General features: G+C 40.1%; 1 protein-coding gene across 1 annotated transcript; it reads right to left on the reverse strand.

Annotated features, from left to right (window-relative positions):
• Positions 1-13,527: 13,527 nt before the first annotated feature.
• Positions 13,528-15,617, reverse strand: LOC132824074 (leukotriene B4 receptor 1-like). The gene has a single exon (XM_060838342.1). The coding sequence runs from the start codon at positions 15,615-15,617 to the stop codon at positions 14,589-14,591; it is 1,029 nt and encodes a 342-aa protein (XP_060694325.1). The 3' UTR covers positions 13,528-14,588.
• Between the last annotated feature and the right edge of the window lie 6,729 nt (positions 15,618-22,346).

Genomic DNA, 22,346 nt, shown 5'->3' on the forward strand with positions numbered 1-22,346 from the left:
TAAATCCACGGTAGTAAGAATCTTTCCATCGACCCCGTACTCCGACTTCCTGTTATTCTTCCCAAGGTGAATCACCTCACATTTATCTGCATTGAACTCCATTTGCAACTACTCAGCCCAATTTTGCAGTTTATCCAAGTCCCCCTGCAACCTGTAACATTCTTCCACACTGTCCACTACTCCATCGACTTTTAGTGCACAACCATTTCCATTTAGAACGGCAAGGGCAGCAGCTAGATGGGAACACCAGTATTTGCTAGTTCCCTTCCAAGCCTCTCACCATCTTAACCTGGAAATATATTACTTTTCCTTTAGTATCAGCGGGTCAAAATCCTGGACGTCCCTCCCTAATGGCATTGTGGGTTCACCTACAGTATATGCACTGAAGCAGTTCAACAAAGCAGCTCACCACCACCTTCTAAAAGGCACCTAGGGGCAGACAATAAATGGCCTAACCAGCAGTGCTCACATCCAACGAGTGAATCAAAAAAATAGTCTGTCTTAAAGCAGACATTGCAAGACAAGGCTGGCTATTCCAGAGTACATAATTTTGTATTCTGCCATGTAGAATGAAGGCAGACAACCAATCCCTGGAGTGTGTGGAAAATTGCATCGCTACTCTTTTCATCCTGAAAGTTTTTATATGTTCCCAGGATTAGGCAATGAACTGCAGTGAGTCATTTGGCAATACAGAATTTCAGTAGTGCTGAAAAAGGAAACATTTAGAAAGAATTAAAACTGGAAGAACTGCAGATGCTGCAAGTCAGAAACAAAAACAGAAATTGCTGGAAAAGCTCAGCAGGTCTGGCAGCATCTGTGGAGAGAAATCAGAGTTAATATTTCAGGTCCAGTGACCCTTCTTTCAAATAGGAAGGGTAACCGGACCTGAAATGTTGACTCTAATTTCTCTCCAGATGCTGCCAGACCTGCTGAGCTTTTCCAGTAACTTCTGTTTGTGTTTCAACATTTAGAGAAAGCTTTTTTGCATTTATAAGAATATTTGCAAGAAATAGCAATATAAAAGAAAAATATTTTTATACCTTTTGGGAACGGCATACAGTTTGTTTGACAAGTGGTCTCTGACCGATAGAAGAGTAACCATCAAACCATCTTATGAGATAATGGCTGTTCTTATCAGATCCATCAGAATATGTCAAAGAAGAGAGTTGTATTTCTGAAACATGTAATCTCCTCTTGATGTTGTAATGAGGTTTACTTAAATGTGATTGTTTCATTCCTCCTCATCTTCTTTTGAATAACATCATCATTTCATCAAATTCAATCACAGACAGTAAAGCTGGCTGTGTTCTTTTGGTACTGTTTCTTCTACATAGCTGAATTGACTTTGGCAAGAGTTTTCCACCAACTCTTGGTGGTAGAAATATCAATGGTATATGAAGATCGGATTTTGAAGATTTTTTTATGGTGGAAAGACAATTAAATAATTCCCCCAAACCTGTGAAATCCCTGGTATTTTCTGATCTCTCAGCCATGAAGAGTCATCAGACACCAATGAATATTCACCTGAGACCACTGGAGTCTTCTTCAAGAGGAGTCAAGTTACATTGATTGCTGAGGTATTTGGTTTCTGACCTGGTTGAAGTTCTTCAACAGAATTTGAAGAGCAAAGTACGCTTTTCTGCTCAGAAGTGAGAAATGTTATCGAGTCATAATCATAGAGTCATACAACACAGAAAACAGAACCCTGCAGTCCAACCAGTCCATGTCAAACATAATCCCAAACTAAACCAGCCCCACCAACCTGTTCTTGGCCCATATCCCTCCAAACCTTTCCTATTTGTATATTTATCAAAATGTCTTTTAAATGTTGTACCCACATCAATCACTTCCTCAGGAAGCTCATTCCACACACGAGCCACACTCTGTGTAAAACATTTAACTCTCATCTCATTTTTAAATCCCTCTCCTCTCACCTTGATGCCCCTAGTCTTGAAGTCCCCCATCCCAGGGAAAAGACCATTGACTCTATCTATAACCTCTCATTATTTTATAAACTTCTATCAGGTAGCCTCCTAACCTCCAACGCTCCAGTGAAAGAAGTCCCAGCCTCTCCAGCCTTTCTTTATAATTCAAACTTTCCACACCCAGCAACATCCTGGTAAATCTCTTCTGAACTCTCTCCAGCTTAATAATATCCTTCTTATAACTGGGAGACCAGAACTGAACACAGTGTTCCAGAAGAGGCCTCATCAATGCCCCATACAATCTTAACATGACTTCCCAACTCCTGTCCGCAGAGGACTGAGCAATGAAGGCAAGTGTGCTAAATGTCTTTTTAACCACCCTATCTATATGTGACGCAAACTTCAAAGAGTTATGTACCTGCACCCCTAGGTCTCTCTGTTCTACAACACTACCCAAGGCCCTAATTAATTGTATAAACTCTACCCTTGTTTGTTGTACCAAAATGCAATACCTCGCATATATCCAGATTGAACTCCATCTGCCATTTTTCAGCCCATTGACCCATTTGTTCAAAATCCCTTTGTAACCTTGGAGAACTTTCTTCACTCTCCAATATGCCACCAATTTTGGTGTCAATTTCTGATGATGTGTACCTGTTCCAATAGTATTGGTCTCTGTAGTTTCTGAGTACTCAAAGGATTCTGAATTTCAGAAGTGTTGTGGTGTTCTGCTTATGCCATACAGTTCTCTGCCTGACAGTTGTAACATTTTCTCTTCAACCAAGAGACTGTCTCAAGCAAAATGGTAACACTTGCACAGGAATCAAATTTGAAATTAGCTGGATGGCCATTAACTTGTATGTTATCTGTGTAAAGGCTAGGGTCTTCTTGTTTTTATTTATTTTGAATTGTGGACCAAAATGGGAAAATGACACAGCTTTAAAGCAAGGACTGTGGAAGGAGTTGCTGCACATTTAACAACAAGTTACTGCTACTTGTTGTGAGTTTTGTTTTGTGATGTTTCTTTGAAGAGAAATTGAGACAGAAGTGTGAGCAGTCTGTTCCAAGCCAATAAAGTAAACAGCTTGTGAGGCCTTGGGGATTTTTTTTTGTGGTTGAAACAATAGCAGCAGCCTGAATGGGTGGAGTCAGGCTTCCAGAGAACCAGGGTTTTATGCTAGCTTTCAGTAGGTGCTAGGGTGGCGAAGCTGTTATATGTCTCTCCCTGTGCATGCCTTCTCTCTCTCTATGCAAGAGTTTTCTCAATGTTTATTTGACTGGACTGAAGAAACAATCTATTTTACTGAACTTGCCATTGCCAAAGGTACAGGATGTTACTATATTTGAAGAATTGCTGTTAAATAATCTATTATTCTGTTAATTTTTTCCAGTAGAGTTAAATTTATGTCAATTCTTCTTTCTTTTGTTTGTATTTTAATTATAGGGTAAGAATAAAGTGTGTTTTGCTTAAAGCCGAGTCCTGATGAAGGATCCTGCCCCAAACATAGACTCTCCTGCTCTTCTAATGCTGCTTAACCTGCTGTACTTTTTCAGCTCCACATTTTATCAACTCTGACTTCCCAAACCAAGATCTGCAACAGGAGCTACAAAGTAATGGAGTTTTATTTTCTTTCAAGCAATTCTATATCACAAGAATTATATCTTCCACATGGCCCAGTTCAATCCCTTTCTGAAGGATTTGTGATTTTAAATCTGCTTTGAGTGTATACCCTTCTCTATTATATTTAGCAGTTTTATAAATGATTTACTGTTGCAAGAATGTTCTATATTGTTTGTAGATGTGACTTTGTTTACTGTTCAGTGTTTTGGATATTGTTCAATTACTTCAATTTTATTAAATGTTGAATCCTCTTCAGAAAGTTTTCTAAATATCATAATATTTTCTTCTGTTATTGATTTATGAAGACAACTTTCTAATAATTTGTCCTTCCGAGCATTAGAGTTTGAACGAAATTTTTTTAACTTTTCTCATTTTCCTTTTCAGAAGTTTTCCTTAATTTCTGCTAACTAAAGTTGAGAAACTTACACATTTTTTAGAAGCGTCCTGCTAGTTTTGCTGTAAAATTATTTTCAAGAGATTAAATGTTGAAGAAAAAAATGTATATTTTCTCACAAGGTGAAGGAACAACTTGTCTCATGCCATTTTCCCCTCCTTAGTGATTTTCACACCAATCATATTCATGGGATGCCAGTTTTTGTTGTCCATTTTCCTTGAACTGAGTGGCTGCTAGATCATTTCAGAGGCCAGGTGAAGGTCAATCATAATACTATGGGTCTAGAGTCATATGTAGGCCAGATCAAGTGAGAATTGGCAGATTTCCTCCTCTAAAGCACATAAGTAAACCAGACTTTTTAAACAGCAATGGTTGTCATGTCAACAATCATAAGTTGTATATACAGATTTCATTGTGAGCCTCTATTATTAGTCCAATGATATTATCATTATATCATCAAAGAATGCAATTAGATAATTGTCGTACATTTGCCTGTGTTCTCTAAAAAGAAAATTTGAGCTGTACCCTAATTATCCCCATACAGAATCTATCTTCATTTTGTACGTTCCTAGTAATTTTGTTTCTATTGGTAAATCAGTATGCCCTGTGCACTAAAAAGACGGACAAATCCAATCCTGCCAATTGTCATTCTATCAGTCTTCTCTGGATCATCAGTAAAATGATGGAAGGGGTCGTCAACAGTGCCATCAAGCAGCACTTGCTTAGCGGACACTCAGTTTAGGTTCTGCCAGGACCATTCAGTTTTTGACCACATGACAGTCTTTACCCAAACATGGACAAATAAACTGAACTATCGAGGTGAGCTGAAAGTGACATCAAAACTACAATTGACCGTGTGTGACATCAAGGAGTCCAAGCAAAACTAGAGTCAATAGGAATCAGAGAGAAATCTCATCACTGGTTGGAATCACACCTAATACAATAGAAGATGGTTGTGGTTACTGGAGGTCAGTCATCTCAGCTCCAGGACATCTCTGCAGCAGTTCCTCAGAGTAGTGTCCTAGGCTTCATCAATGATCTTTCCTCCATCAGAGAGTCAGAAATGAGGCATTTGTGACTTCTCAGATACTGAAACAGACCATGTCCAAACGCAGCGAGAATTGGACAATACCTAGATTTGGGCTAACAAGTGGCAAGTAACATTTACACAACATGTAGCCAAGACTGTTTCCAACAAGGAAAACCTAATCATTCACCCTTGATATTCAGTGGTATTATTCTCACTGAATCACCCACAATCAACATCCTGGGGTTTCCATTGACCAAAACCTGAACTGGAATAGCCAAGTCAATATTGTGGCTACAAGAGCAGGTCAGAGGCTAGGAATTCTGCAATGGGTAACTCACTTCCTGACTCCCCAAAGACTTTCCATCATGTACAAGCACAAGTCAGGAGTGTGATGAAGTACTCTCCACTTGCAGCTCCAATAATATTCAAGAAGCTTGACATCGTCCAGGAAAAAATAGCCCATTTGATTGGCCACAAATATTCACTCCCTCTGCCCTGACATTCAGTAGCAGCAGTTTGTACCATTTACAAGAAGCACTGGAGAAATTCATGGGGCTCCTCAGACCTACTTTCAAACCTACAACCACCTCCATCTAGACGGGAAAGGGCAGCAGATACATGGGAACAATACCCCATCACCCCTCCAAGTCATTCACCATCCCAACTTGGGAATATATTGCTGTTTCTTCAGTGTCGCTGGGTCAAAATCCAGGAACTCCCTCCCTAACAGCATTGTGTGTACCTAAAATAAATGGATTGAAGTGGTTCAAGAGGCAGCTCACCACTACCTTCTCAAGAGCAACTAGAGATGGGCAATAAATTTTGGCTGAGCCAGAAAAGCCCACATCCCATAAATGGATAAAAACATGATTGTGGCAAACATTTAGTACTCTTTGATTGATGGAATTTTTATTTCCTTTGGTCTTATTCCCCTGATCTAAATAAACCACTAGTCAATTTTGCCATAATCATTGAATAATTTATGTGCATCAGTGAGATTCCTAATGCCTTACAGTAGAACTTTGACATTTTAAATAATGTATGCCCTTTTAGACTTGTCAGTCTTGCTCCTCTTTATAGTTTCGTCAGTAATTGCTTCTCAACATGGAGCGATATTCCAACTGTAGACTGTTCAGTGCATCAATAGTCCTAACATGACCAGCATTGATGGTAATATATTTCCAATTCAGAATGGTGTGTTTCTTGGCATAGAATATGCAGATGATGCAATTCCCAATGATCTGTTGTCCGAGTCTTGTTCCGGTGATAAAGCTTTACACCTCAGTGATTTCAGGAAATGTCATGAGTAATATATGGCATTACTTACACCACTCTGCTGTCTGCATTTTTTTTACTATTAAGAATCAATTTTGCAAACTTGCTTCCCATCATTCAAAAGAGTATGACTGGTAATTTACTGAATTTGCTTTGAACTTGTTAAAAGTTTCTTACATTTCATCCTTTAGAGTGACCCCAATGTTGTCCATGGATGCTTTATTTGAGGGGCACCATGCATTCCCCTCCACCCAGCCTGAACAATGAGCTAGGAACACCCACTACACCAGGACTGAGACTCCTGCAGTTGGTACTCTGTTGTAACCTCTAGGAAATCCCAATCAATCCTGGGACTATAAGAAAGGGTCAAATACTGAGTGAACTCCAATCCAATCCTGTTTACACTGATGTTTCGTGCAAAGCTATAGACAATTCTTGTGAGGTGATGGGGACAAGGATTAGGAAAATTAGCACTTCTTTGTCCCCAATAGAAATCATAGGAGCAATGGTCATTGGAGTACGGTCACCAAGTGTGTTGTAAATATTGTTAGCTTGTTGGAGCAATAATCTTGGGGAAGGTGATAACCTTCATGTGTTAACACCCTGTATAAACAAAGGAACTAGTTAATATAATTACTGTGAGATACTCAGCTTCCACTTTCTTGTACTTTGTTTTATATTCAAAAAGAACAGTAAATCTCGTGATGTATTTGGCATTGTTCATATGATTATAGCATAAGAGAAGAATTTCAACCATCATTGCTGTGCTGGAATGCTGAAAGAGCAATAAGAGACTGATTATATATCAGATAAGGAAGCTCCACATACAGCCAAGCATAACTTGAATTCACATCATGGTGTTCTCATTATTATATAATTGTAATGGTCTCTGCAACCAGTGATTTTGTGCACTGAGCAAGGGAGGAAGTATGATCTCCCGGTCAGAAGCTCTTTTGAGCTGCTAAGGTACATCTTGAATAAGTTGTGGTTATATTGGATAGGAAGAGAATGATTCATTTGATGACATATTTAGAAGGCCTATTATTTTTAGTAGGTCCAATAAATATATACAAATCAAAAAAGAATATTTTCTAGACAACAAGAACGACTGGTTCCTGAAAGCTATGGTTACAATGCAGTGTAACAAGGAAGAGCCAAACATTATCTAACAAGTTTGTCCCAGAAATAAGGTGGTAGTTTCTAAACCATCTACTGATTCTGTCCAATGAGCTAGCTTTAATCCTCTAGGGTGAGCGCAGGATGGATTCTGTCATGTGAGAAATTGTCACTTTCTGAAAAACCAAAATAATACTACTGAATATTTGATATTCTCAATAAGGTCAAGGGAATTTGTCAAGCAGGATTTTCCCCCCGAACATCCACTCTGGCCGTTTCTTATTAAGTTATTCATTTTCAAGATTTCTTGCAAATTATTCCACAAACAGTTCTTGTTATTTCATCTTATGTTGATGATAGCTTACTGTGAATGTAGTTGATCAGTTTTGTTGCTTATTCTTCAATACTAATATCATGTTAATTGCTTCTAATGTTGTGGGATCTCACTAATGCCCAGTGATTTCTGCATGACAAGAAGCAGTCCTTTAATTATTTTTTCTTAGGCTACTTCACTGATCATTATTAGCTTTCAATGCGTTTAACTTGTTGGGTATGTGTCACCCTTTGTGAAAATCCCCTGACTGATAAAAGTTAGTATTAATGCAACTTTTCACACTGGATATTCCCAAGCGTTAATTTTGAAAAGAGAAGCACATGTATTGTGGCTTAATACTCGTTGTTCTGTCTTTCCTCACACGATAAATAGATTAAAAGCAGAACTGTGAAGGCAGCTGTTATTATGTCTAAGATATTTCACAACTCAGGAAACTCACAATTTCACAATTCATTGCACAGAATGAGCCATGGCTTAAACATATCTGAAACATGTCTAAATCAAATTTAAAGTGTTGTACACCTAAGTGTTTAATCATACTGGGGACTCTGGAATCTGTGTGACATAATTTGTGAGGACTCGCTGTGTTCATTTAGAGTAATTCAGAATCTCTTTGGTCTCAATTCTGAGAACTAAAATATTTAAGTTGTTTCAAACACTCTTAAGAGAGATTAACCTGAAGTTTAAGAAAAAAACAAGTTTTAATTTTCAAATAAAGTTAACAGGAAAGCAGTCCAGCACCACAAAGGAAGTACAATTTTAAAAATGGATTTTCATCTGCTTTAATAAGGCAGAAAGCTGCAGAACTGACATGCCCCGGATAAAACCCTATGTTTGGAAGCTCATTGCAGCCAGTATACTACATGCACAAAATGGTCATCTGGAGGCCACTCATTCCCTCCCTGACTGTCTGAACTTCCTTAAGCTGTAGGGGCCTCCTAGTGAGGAGAAACCATACCCTGAAATGTGCTGTCCACAAACCTCTCAGCCTCACTGTTGTGCCCCCTGCTGCCTGGAGTGTGAGTTGCGCCAGTCCAAGTCACCTCCTACTTACACAGTCTTTCTGACCCCAGGAGGGTCAAGAGGTACCCACATTGGGCAGGCTGTGCGAATCACAGGCCTGAGCTCCACAGGTCTACCTGAATTAAATAGAATACAGACCCTTGCTGTTTTGTTTAGGCTTACTCCCTGAGAATAGATTAGAAAAATCATTCTTTTCATGTCTGACAAACAGCCAAAACTATAACCCTATACTGTCCTAAAATCTTTATTAATGATTTTTATTTCTGACACGCAATTGCATCAACAGTATTTGCACGGTGAATCCCCAACCTCCTGCTTTCTGAATAGCAGTGACAGTGGGATCAGGTCCTTGTGTGTACATTAATGGCTTCACTTAAATCTTGGATGGAAAGGCTATCCAGGAGGCATTCCTGCCCTTGACTTAGTCGGTGCACAGGTGGGAAAGTGCCAGATTCCTGACCCACCACTCTCCTATCTGAATAAATGCTCCTGCTACTAAGCCTGACTTCCAAAGGCATGAAACCACCAACAGAGCAGGCATCAAGTTGTCAGATGGGCCATAATGTGGGGAAGTGTGAAGTTATCCACTTTGATCATAAGAACAGGAAGGTGGGTTTTTTTTTGTTAAAATGTGTGATACTGTCGAATGTTGAGTACATTCAAACAGGAAAGACACAAGCAGGGACAGCAACAAATTAGAAAGGCAAAGGACATGTTTCCCTTTACTGTACGTGAGCTGGAGTGAAGTGCATTGGTGTCAGCAGACAAAGCCAACCAGTCGTTCCATTGTGGGATCACACTCCATTTTGTTCTGATTAGGTATGAAGGGAGAGAATGGCTTCCCTCTTTCTACTCTAAACAGTCAATTCAGTGAGTTTTAAATGTTTTAGATTAGATTACTTACAGTGTGGAAACAGGCCCTTCGGCCCAACACGTCCACACCGACCCGCCAAAGCGCAACCCCCCCATACCTCTACATTTACCTTTATCTAACAGTACGGCAATTTAGCATGGCCAATTCACCTGACCTGCACATCTTTGGACTGTGGGAGGAAACCGGAGCACCCGGAGGAAACCCACGCAGACACGGGGAGAACGTGCAAACTCCACACAGTCAGTCGCCTGAGTCGGGAATTGAACCCGGGTCTCTGGCGCTGTGAGGCAGCAGTATTAACCACTGTGCAACCGTGCTGCCCACATGTTTAAGTGTTGTTATTCTAAAAGACAGACATGGTTCCTTATAAGTCATTAGAAGAAACAATAATAATATTTATGGTACAGTTGGTTCGGATATATGGCGATAGTTCCATTCTCATGCAATCTCACGTTATAAGAAAATTATGCAATAGCTGCGCTATTTAAACTAGTGGGGCCATCATGTTATAGCCACTACAGGTAAGGAAAGTAAACTTGCTACAAATAACTATCTAAATTCTTCAGTTGTGATAAAGCTAATTCATGTTGAAGGAATCCTGATGAAAGGCTTATGCCCGAAATGTCGATTCTCCTGCTCCTCAGATGCTGCCCGATCTGCTGTACTTTTCCAGCGCCACACTCTCAACATAGAATCCCTACAGCATGGAAACAGGCCCTTCGACCCAACAAGTCCACATCGGCCCTCCGAAGAGTATCCTACCCAGACTCATTCCCCTACCCTAATACTCTACATTTACCCCTGACTAATGCAGCTAACCTATGAATCTCTGAACACTATGGGAAATTTAGCGTGGCCAATTCACCTAACCCGCACATCTTTGGATTGTGGGAGGAAACAGGAGCACCTGGAGGAAACTCACGCAGACACGGGGAGAACTTGCAAACTCCACACAGACAGTCGACTGAGGCTGGAATCGAACCCAGGTTCTGGTGCTGTGAGGCATCAGTGCTAACCACTGAGCCACTGTGCCATCCCCAATCTTAACAAAACGGATGAAAATTCTCTGATATGCACATGCGCATCTAAGAGCTCACACATATGTAAAGCAGGAGGAGAGATTGATCAGTTAAAAAGTCCAACAAAATGATTAAACTGCAGAGTCGATAGATACATGCACTGGATAAGTTTAAACTGGGCTCAAGAGTCTTTCTGAATTCAGGGCGATGTAAAGGAATAATTTCTATTTGATTTACTGTGGAGGCAGCAGCTGCTAGGTTAGTTTTCCTGCAATTTCTTACCAGACTCACAGACCTATAGTGACGGGGAGAACTGTGACATGAAACACCAGTGTGCAGACAGGGCTCGGAACATAAGAGCCTTGTACAGGATTCAGATGGCCCTGAAGAGGTAGGGTTGATTGGCAGAGGAGCCTGGGACCTTGGAATCATGTAGTGATTTCTCCAATACAGTGCTGGCATTTACGATTTTTCCCAATGGTGGGAACTGAATGAAGCCGATTTCAGTTTTCAAGGACGCAATCAGGATTGATGGCAGCACAACAACCCTTGCTGCACAGTACAGCGTTGTAAGGGGAGGTCTTCTAACTTAGTTTGCCTCCTTGAAGCCATACATTGGAGTTGGAGGCTCCATCCCTCAGTTAAGGGACCACCTGAAGGTTTGACCCTCTATGATTTTGATTTCCCTACTTACCTCCACTCATGCTTGGTCCCTGATCCCTCCTCTCCCATTGGGAGAAGGTGACAATGTTCCAGAGCTGCTGCCATCTGATTGGATCAACAAGCTTGGGAATCTACTCATCCCCTGCACAATGTCATGAGACAACCAATTAGGATTCTGCATCTAGAGAAGTTGTTCAACCAGTCCCACTGCCAATCAGTGCAGATTTGGGTACCTCATTATGTTCCAACACTGGGATCCTGCAGCCCATGATGAAATCCTACCTCAAAATATGAGAAAGATGTTTATTAACTGAACAGAAAACATTGAGTTTCTTTTCAGTTTCAATTAAGAACAGACCAAAAGTTTGACACTCAACTTTCTGGCACATCTTCTAGATCTAGTCTGATTTTCATGCTGTGAGACAATACATGCATATGGAATATATATATGAAATAGTAATTACTATAAGATTGTATTAATGCATTAATATGGGAAAATGTTTGTTATTGTAGCATAACATAAATACTGTGTGGAAGTTTAAGGAATAGCTTCAACTCTTGTTTGAGGGCTATATTAACATTTGTACAAAAGTATTCCACTTGCTGCAGTGGATGTCATTATATTCAAGATATTTATACAGAAGATCATACAGTTTAGTTCTCATAAAAGCATGTCATCTTAAAAATATGCATAAATTATGCTGAAATAAAACACAAATCTTAATTCACAAAATATTTATAAAATCAGTCTTTTATATTTTGAGACCATCTGCCAGTTAGAAAACCTTCTAATTTTCTGAAGCTCTGCTGACCCTTCCCAGTGTATAGAGTATGGTGCTGGAAAAGTACAGCAGGTCAGGCAGCATCCGAGGAGCTGTGCTTTTCCAGCACTGCACCTTTTGACTCTGGCTCCCTAGCATCTGCAGTCCTCACTGTCTCCTCTCAATATATAGTTTGCCCATTTCAAAGAAAGGGAGATTTGCATTTACATAGTAGTTCTCATGAATTCAGAATGTCCCAAAACACTTCACAACTGACAAGCCATTATGAAATGGAGTCACTGTTGCAATGTCAGAAATGAGACAGCCAGTTTTGTGCGTAGCAAGCTCACAAAATAGTTAGAGGAGTAAATGACCAGATATTGCATTTGAACAATTTTAGCTGAACGATAAATATTGACCAGGAGCACTCTTCTATTCTGTCTCTTCAAAAATGTATGAGAACATCTGTTATCCCCACTTCAAAAGAAAATAGTGCCAGGTAGCCTTAAAAATGATATCTCTGAAAATGCAGTCTACCCTTAGTAAGTTAAAAATCACACAACACCAGGTTATAGTCCAACAGGTTTATTTGGAAGCACTAGCTTTCGGAGAGACGCTCCTTCATCAGGTACTTGATGAACCACCTGATGAAGGAGCAGCGCTCTGAAAGCTAGTGCTTCCAATTAAACTTGTTGGACTATAACCTGGTGTTGTGTGATTTTTAACTTTGTACACCCCAGTCCAACACCTACATCTCCAAATCATGACTGCCCTCAGTGAAGTAATAAGGTAACAGCCAAGATTACATGCTAAATTTCAGAACTGGGATGTGGACTTACCACCTTTTGATTCAGCACTGAGAGTGGTACCACTGAACCACCATTTCGTGTTCAAGGATAAATTGCCCAAATTATCCTTACAATGTTGTTAGATGCTCGGGGTATGTGTTGAAAATGGTTGACTTGAGCATTCATAAACCATTACTGAAATAAAAGAACTCATTACTTTATTCATTCACTTTATTCATTCAATTATCATTTCATTTAAAGGAAATTTTTCAACATGACAGAAAATCAGAACTTGAATGCTTTTCTTTTCTCATTAATATTAGTAAGATTAAATAGCAAATAACATTACTATTATACTGGCTAAGCAGTTACACATGCGAACACAACTGCTCATACAAATGATTTCAATAATCAAGCATTAATATTCCCTATAGGTGATCACAGTTTCTTTATTTTCAGGCAACAGCTAATTGAATATAATAAGACTTGGTAACATGGTAGCATATAGTTATTACTCTTTAATATTCCAGAATATAAGAAATTTCATCTATACAGATTGCATTGTCATTTCAGAGCAGCAAAAAGCCACTAAAATGAGGAATCAGGAATTTTAAAGTCAATGCAGGAAACATTTTTTAAGGAATGAACAATCACAATATTTCCTCTTTTTAACTTTTTACAAATCAGCAATAAAATCTCCCTAATGTAAATTGCAACACATTTCTGCTGTAAGAAACGAATGTGACGGATAATGCTGGAAGCTTAAGTCACTGTGAAAGTGATTCACATTAAACAGGCTATTTCCATTATTTAGCGTTAGACTTACGATCGAGTCCTGGTTGAATTTGTCTGCTTTCTTTTCAGATAACCCCATTTTCCCACATATTAATGAACAGATTTCATCTCAGTAAGAAAGGTGGCAGGAAGCAGCTGCAAGAGTTGCACCCAGCCACTATTGACACCCCAGTTAACTGGTAATTGTAGCTGCCATTGAAAAGCTCTGGCTCTGACTGTTCCTGCCCTCCCAAATGAAGGAAAGACACGTTAGCAACCAATAACAACAGGGTAAAGTTCTGTGTGCTATTAGTAGTGATGGCACTTCTGAAGATATATCATTTTTATTTAATTATTCTTAATTATCAGCTAAATGCTGGTAGCATCGGTGGTTAAACATTCTAATCACAGTCAGGGTACCTCACTATGGATAAGAGTTTGGGTACTGAATGGTAAGCTGGACAAAGAGAAATTTGTCACCTGAAGACAAGGCACACATCTGTGAAATGTAACACATTTTAACCAAATAGTCACATGAAAGAAAGAAGTGCATGAATGATAAGGAATCTGAAGAGGGTAAAAGATTCTGCTGCAATCTTAACACTAACCGTAATCATCTAACTTTAATTATAGTAATTTCTCAGCCAGTCGGTTCGAGGGAAGAACATTTAAGAACAACAATGGCATGTAATACTGGGTGACCAGAGCCTTGGAATAAGTGTCCCACGTTGACCATTTCTCTGCCTCAGCTGTTGTATTGTATGGAGGTTTCAATGAAATATGGGACAGGTGAATAGATGTGTCAGGGTTCTTTCCCTTCATCTATACAAGAGGAAGCCCAGAATTTTCCTCTTGACAACAGTTGCTACATGGTAGAGAGCAGCAGTGGTGATGGAAAAGAACAAATAGACGTGGAGTGGTGAGGGTGCAAGTTATTCAACAGGAAATTTTACCTAAATTTGTTTTGTTGAAAAAAAAACAAATGGTACATTTAGGTATCCTGCAAACAGTCCATCTCCTCCATGGTGACACTTGTATCTTTTCTGGTGTTATCCGTGCATTCTTTTCTTGATTCTTCTTTATGAGAATGGGTCAGCTGGTCAAATAACTTGGTCAGGGCTGATATTTGAAAACCATCACGAATTTTCCGGGCAGCAAACGCGTACAATACAGGATTGATGCAGCTGTTGATGAAAGCTAGAGCTCCAGTAATGAAGACGCCACCAGTATAGATATCATTTAATGTTTCCGATATGGCTTCATTTGATGCACTAGTCATCAGGGCTGCGATTGAAATCATATTTAAGACATTGTGAGGTACCCAGCAGATGAAAAACACAATCACCACGCTGCCAATCACCACCCCAGTTCTGTTTTTGGTTTGAAAGCTCATGCGTTTCACCTTCCTCCCAATGCAAAAGTAACAAATGGACAGCACTGTAAAGGGAATAACAAAAGCAACCAAAGTTTGTAACACTGTGTATAAGATTTCCTCCTTATCAGTTTCAAACTGCATGTACAGGCAGTACTGCCGTCCAGTCTCATCAGCATCCACCACCTGGTAAATAAGAGTAGGAATTGAAAAGAGCAAAGCCAAAACCCAGACAATAAACACCACCTTCATGACAACTGTGTTCCTCCTCCATCGATGGCTGGCAAACGGGTAAATGACAGCCAAGAAGCGTTCAATACTCATCACAGTGATGAGAAAAATGCTTATGTACATGTTGCAGTAGATGATGTAGCTCAGGAACTTGCAAAGTGGTTGTCCAATGGTCCAGCCATTCACAAAGGTGTAGATCCACAGAGGCAAAGTAATCAGAACAAGCTCATCAGCTATTGCCAAATTCAGGATGAGCATTACAGTGGGGGATCTTTGTTTCTTCATGGCGAAAAGTATAATCCAGATGACCAGTGCATTCCCTGGCACTCCCACGAAGCAAGCTAGGCTCAGGATGATACTCGCCGCAGTATTTTGAGTGTTGAACAATTGCTCTGTCCTGTTGCTACTTGACTCCATGGTAGCGGTCTGCTGTTCTTCTCGAATCTAAGCAAACAGTTACTTTCATAGTTTCCTGCAGGAGCTGCTACTTCCTCATTGAAAGTGAATCATGCAAAGCTCGACAACTTGTAACCTCTTCAAGTAGGTTTATGTTATTTACATAGTCTAGCTGCCAGAATTATTCTAGTCAGTCACCGATCAACTAAAAGAAAGAAAAGTGAAAGTGCTGGAGAAATTCAGAGAGAGAAACAGAGTTCATAACATCTTTGACAGAAAATTTGCAAACCACAAATAGCATAAATTACATTTTCTTCCGTAGAATGCAAAGTCATCATTGTCCCATAGGACCATAGGACTGCTCATTTGTTACACTGATGACAGAATAGTAAGCATTGAGGATGTTGGGAGGCTGCAGAAGGGCTTGGACAAGCTGAGAGAGTGGACAAAGGGATGGCAGACAGAATACAACATGGGAATCTGAGATTATGCACTTTGGTAGGAAGAATTGAGGCATAGACTATTTTCTAAATGGGAAAAGACTTTAGAAATCTGGAGCACAAAGGGATTTAGGAGTCCCACTTCAGGATTCTCTTAAGGTTAACATGCAGGTTCAGTTGGCAGCTAGGAAGACAAATGCAATGTTAGCATTCAATTCAAGGGAGCTAAAAGCAGAGATGTACTGCCCCGGCAGTATAAGGCTCTGGTCAGACCACATTTGGAATATTGTGAGCAGTTTTGGGCCCTGTATCTTTGGAAGGATGTGCTGGCCTTGGAGGGGATCCAGAGCATATTTACCAGAATGATCCCAAAAATGAGGGGCTTGTCTTATGAGGAAAGACTGAGGACTCGGGATCTGAATTCAATGCAGTTTAGAAGGATGTGGGGAGGTTGTGTGGGTGGGGGGGGGGAATCTGATCCAACTTTTTGGAATACTGAGATGCCTAGAGAGACAGGGAGAAGATGTTTCCACTAGAAAGAGAGACTAAGTCCCGAGGGCACAGCCTTAGGCTGTAAAAACAACTCTTTAGAACTGAGATGAGGAGGAAGTTCTTCAGCCAAAGGGTGGTGAATCTGTGGAACTCATTGCCACGAAAGGCTGTGGAGGCCAAGTCATTGAGTGCATTTAAGATAGAGATAGATAGATTCTTGATTAATAAGGGGATCAAAGGTTAGAGAGAGAAGCAAGAGAGTGTGTTTGAGAAATGTATCAGCAATGATCGAATAGTGGAGCAGGCTCAATGGGCCAAATGCCTAGTTCTGCTCCAACATCTTATGGTGTTATGGTCTTTTCTACCAATTAAGTGCGATATGTTTGTAACAGATGTTGTTGAATCATGTTAATCAGGGAACTCAGCTTGAATCGCTGGAATGCATTACAAGCTGTTGTGAAAGATTATTTTACAAGATAATCTCAGGAGCCACGATTGTTTATTGAGCCAACATTGGGAGAGTCCACCCCAGAAAAGATTCTGACAGCACTCTAACTCAACAAGAATTTATCAGATATTTATACAGTGCAAGACATGAGGGCAATACATTGCTTGAATTCCAAAATGGTTTGTTTTCAATAAGCAGCCTGATTTTTCCCCATTCCAAAAGTAGCAAGGCAGCGTTACTCCTGGTTTCACTATTTGCTCTCTTCCCAGGGCCATCCTCTCTCTCTCTCTGTCTCTGCTTCGTTTCCATCCTTGATTTGTCTTTTCTGATGTGGCATGGAGTCATCCTCACATTCCATTTCCAAATCAGGCCTCTGGGTTAATACTGGTTCAGCCACGTTGCATTTTCACAGAAACTGTCAGACTGAGCGTGTTTGTGCAGTCTCGATCATTTTCTCTTTTAACCTGACTGTTTTCTTGAATAAGAATAAATGAAAACTGAATCTTAAATGATGTATTGATTATGAAGTTAACTGCCTCATCCTCATCCCCGCTGGAATTTCATGCAGACTTACAGGTTAATTCATGTCATGCCAAATTTCCCCCAAACAAAACAAATGTGTAAAATAGTGCAGGACTAGCTCATTTCACCCTTAAGCCTGCTCCATCATTCAATTAAATTATGGTGAATCTGAATGTGACTTCAACTCCACATTCCTGCTGACCCTGGCTAAGCTTTTTAATCAAATATCTGTCTGCTTCTATTTTAAACTTATTCATTGACCCTGTTTCTATTGATCTCTGGGGAAGAGAGTTCCAAATGCCCAAAACCTTCCAAAAAAAAACAAAACTTCCTTCCCAGAGGCTCTCACTGATAATGTTACCTAGGTCGTGATGATGAAACATCTGAAAACAAACCCTTCAGTTCAGTGAGCAAACTTACATCCACAAAATATGCTTATTGCTATTTTAAATTGGAGACTGTCTATTGTATCATCTTATTCTAGTCTCTCTTGAAAGATCTTTTTTAAAGCATCCACCCTGTCAGGTCCCTTCAGGATCTTAAATGCTTCAATAACATCATCTCTTGTTTTTCCAAACTCCAGTCTGTACAGCCTCAGGGTGTCCAATCTTCTGGGAATCTCAGACAAGGTATAATGAGGGCAGAGGTGCTGGGATGGGTGTCCTTTGATGACAAAACACCAAATGGATAATGGGGAGTAAGCTGTTCAGTCCCTCCAGCCTGGTTAATTTGACCATGGATGATCTGCTCTGCAAAGGCCACGTATTTCTTGATAAAAAAAAAGTCTGTTAACCTCAGACTTAAAAGCTCAAATTGTCTTTGGATCAACATCCTTTTGCTACGTTCCAAGAAGGACCAAGAGGCTGTGGTGTTAAACAACAGGAGCTTGATTATGGAGATTTTTACCATGCAGGCAGTGATCTTGGAGAGAGCTGCTTCTCCTCTCAAAACAGCCAATGATTTTACATAACGTGATCAGACTCTTCAGGTTACACAAATACACAACATTCCTCCCCCTTTGCTTCCGAGATTTCTGCAACTAAAAACATTTACAATGTTGACAATTATATAAAGGAGGCAGTAGATAAGATGTTGTAGTGGACCTCAATTCCTATGTTATTTTCGTCACACCCCAGGCATCTTGTTGGCTTTAACCTCTTTTTTTTAGGGGTATTGGGAAGCATGTACTGCCTTACACTGTATAAATATCTGAGTTAGAGTGCTACGTCAGAATATTTTCTGAGGTGGATGCTCTCAGAAATTCGTACAATGTCAGGGTATTCTTCACCAAGGTACTGTCTTCTTCAGATGCTCCAGTTACTATCATTCCTCAAATATATTAAGGTCTCTATTCCCAGTATGGTTATTGGTGGATCCTCAGGTCATATTGTCACTGGAGCATTTGTTCTAGGTGCCAAGAATTGATCTGCATGTTTTCTCCACATACATTGTCCCTCAATGTGTAGGAGATACATTGTGTAGGAGATTGCTCCAGTCTGTACTACAATAATGATTGGTTACCCACTTCTCACCAGTGGTGTAACTCCTCACCAATACCTCTTGATCTTTTTGGAAAGTGTGGATTTTGGCTTTGTCCTCTTACTGGAAAACTTGTCTCTTGTCAACAATGTATTTTGTCTTTGTGTCATTGAGCTGTGTTCTTGTATGTTAACAAAAGTTGGCTCAGTCATTTGGCTAGAGATCCGTGTTTTCGGGTTACACTTAAGAGATGTTTCATCGCCTGGACAATCCTCTCTGTCAAATCAGTTGTGGCTGGGTAATGAGGAGCTGATTGGATATATTGAATGCAGTTTTGCTTGAGACAGTCATTAATCTCATATAATGTAGACTGTGGTTCATTATCACAAACAAGGTGCTTCTTTAAAAGTGTGGTAGATCAGCCTCAGATTCTGACAAGTGATTTACATCAGCCCAGTTGAGTTTGATTTTCTCTAACCATAATTTCCTTTGTTAACTTGTAAGGGCAAATCTTCAGACTGACTGTATAACTGATCTTTCACATTGAATCAACCCCCTAAGAGGCACCACTTAACCTCTGTACATTCTTTGCACAATTTTTGAGGGTCGCAACTCAATGTGACTCAGCTACTTCTGCTACAATCCTTTCAGGCATCTGTGAAATCTTCAGTCTGGTGTCTACCTCCACTCTTACACTTTGCCATTCAGTAAGGGAGTGACCCAGCAGCAGTTGGCATTGCCAACTATGGCCAATATACTTAATTACAGCTTCTTTTCAGACAGACAGTCTCAACTTTTCTCATGTCCTTTTTGTAGATTGTTCATGTAAATTTTCATCCTACCCTTCAGTTTCTGTAATTTTGCTGTATTTTGTTCATGTTTTTTCCTCTAACATTAAGAGTGCCCTTTATTTCCACAGCTTTTGCAATAGTTTCTTTATTCTGGATCAGTGGTGCTGGAAAAGCACAGCAGTTCAGGCAGCATCCGAGGAGCAGTGAAATCGACGTTTCGGGCAAAAGTCCTTCATTAGGAATCTTTTTACCAATAGTTTGCTGCTGCATGACCTATTTTCCCACACAATGGCAGTTTTGAGCCGATGTTCATGCTTGTCTCTCAGCTGCCATTTTGTGAACTCTTTCAGCAGCCATTTTGTAAGCCCACAGGGTTGAGCTTAGCTATCGAGCTTCCTTGGTGCCTAGTTCCACTGTGATTGCTTTTTCCGATGCTTTCTTTAAGTATCAAGTCCTTTCCATTGTAAACCTATTCTGGATTGCTTCACATGTCAAACCACACACCAGTCTGTTGCTGATTACATCATTTGTGTTTGAATTCACAACATTCTCCTAACTTCCTCAACATTGCTGCGAACCAGGAGGCAGAGAGCCCATCATGCTGGCTGTGTTTATGAAATATGAACCTGACAGCAATCACCAATGGCTTTGGTGAAAAATGATTCTGTATGATTCCTATCATTTCACTATAAGTTTTGTAACACGGCTTCCTGGCAGTACAAGACTCCTTGGGAGGTTAAAAGCTTTTCCTCAGGAATGTAAGGATAATTGTATCTCCTTCAATTTTGAACAAAATTATGGAATCTCCAACCAGAGAAAGCAATTACTTCAGACCTACCTTGTGAAATCCTTTCAACAGTGAAACACCAAATCTATCCCCATAAGTGAACCACACAAACTCAGGTATCATTCTGTCACTCTCTGAGGAGAAATGTTTCAGCTCAGAAAGCATCAATCCCTTTTCCTATCACTAACCGAGAGAGGTTCAAACAACCAAGCCCAACTTTAACTCCTCATGAGTTTTCAGTGGATTAAGATCAGGCCCAAACAGCACAAAGAAGCCAACCTGGGATGCTCCGAGCACAAGTAGGAAGTCAAGCGAGCATTGACTGGTCTTTCACACCAGTAATAAGTCAACAGGATCAACATTGAGTCAGAATGGGAAGGAGTCATACTTGACTTGAAAACTTAACTCTGTTTCACTCTCAGATGCTGGCAGACCTGATCGGTATTTTCAGTAGTTGTTTTTATTTAACATTTCTAACATCCATGGCACTTTGCATAATGCTGAATATTCAGCAAACAAGCTTTCTGTCTCAGCTATCCATGCCCACTCTCAATCACCAGATTTAACAATAAGGATCCAACAGACAGAAGTTCCCCTTTTTCCCATCAAGAAAATCCACCTTTCAGCTGAAGATAAAGAATACAGAGGAGTCCATGCATTCACCTCCAGCAATCTTATCAGTATCCTCTGTCATACAGGCCAGAGAAGGCCTCACTAGTAACAAAGTTACTGCATCCTTTGGTCTTTGGTTTAATTTATTATTGCCATATGTACCGAGGTAGAGTGAAACATTTTGTTTTGCGAGCAGTACAGACAGGTCATGCCATGGAAAGTGCAGCAGGATAATAGAACAGAATGAAGAATAACAATGTCATGGCTGCAGAGAAGGTGCACAAACAGCGAGATCGAAACTATATTTAAGATTTGAGTGATCCATTCAGAAGTCTAATAACAGCGGGGAAGAAGCTGTTCTTGAATCTGTTGGTACATGTGTTTCAGATTCTGCATCTTCTGCCCAACTGAAGAGGTTGGAAGTGATTATAACTAGGGTGAGAGGGGTCATTGACAGTTGGCTGCCTTCCCGAGGAGCGAGAAGTGTAGATGGAGTCAATGGATGTTACTCCTCCAACCAGGCCCTCTGCAGCGAGTCAAGGAGAAGAGACCCAAATTACAGCCCTAACCACACTGTCCCCTGGTTGAGATGAAAGTCAGGTAGGTTCTACAACAGGCAGGTGATCTACTCTAAACTCAGCATAAGCTCCAAATGTTAATTCCCTTCCTATTCTGCCTTTCCTCTCGAGTTTAAATTATTTTTTAATGTTACTTTGATGCTTAACTTCCTGGTCCTGAGAATCTGATAGCCTTTTCCTTCAGCTTTCATAAAACTGAGCTTAGACTTTCCCAGCTTCAAGTAATAACTTTAGGGTTTTAAACAAACATTTCTGGCCTGGAAGTTTAAAACTAAATTCCAGGAGCAGTAACTACTGTTTTATAAGCTGTTACATTGGTTTGGAACTTTGGGGTAAAAAGAAAATCAAAACAACAGCACTTTAAAAAGGGAGAAGCGAACAAAGGCAGAAACCACATGATCAATGACAAAGAGAGAGACAGAGAGAGTAAGAAACTTACACTGCTGTCTGATATAGCAGTGAATCTGTAAACTACTGCCTTTGATGTTTGAGTTTAAATATTCTGGACAATGGAGTGCATCTAAGAAAAATTAACAAACAGCAAAATTCGCAGCTGACCTTGGAGGAACCTGTGTGGGAGAGCTCATAGCATGGGAGCAGA

This window comes from Hemiscyllium ocellatum, chromosome 17, assembly GCF_020745735.1.
Source record: "Hemiscyllium ocellatum isolate sHemOce1 chromosome 17, sHemOce1.pat.X.cur, whole genome shotgun sequence".
Classification (NCBI taxonomy): domain Eukaryota; kingdom Metazoa; phylum Chordata; class Chondrichthyes; order Orectolobiformes; family Hemiscylliidae; genus Hemiscyllium; species Hemiscyllium ocellatum.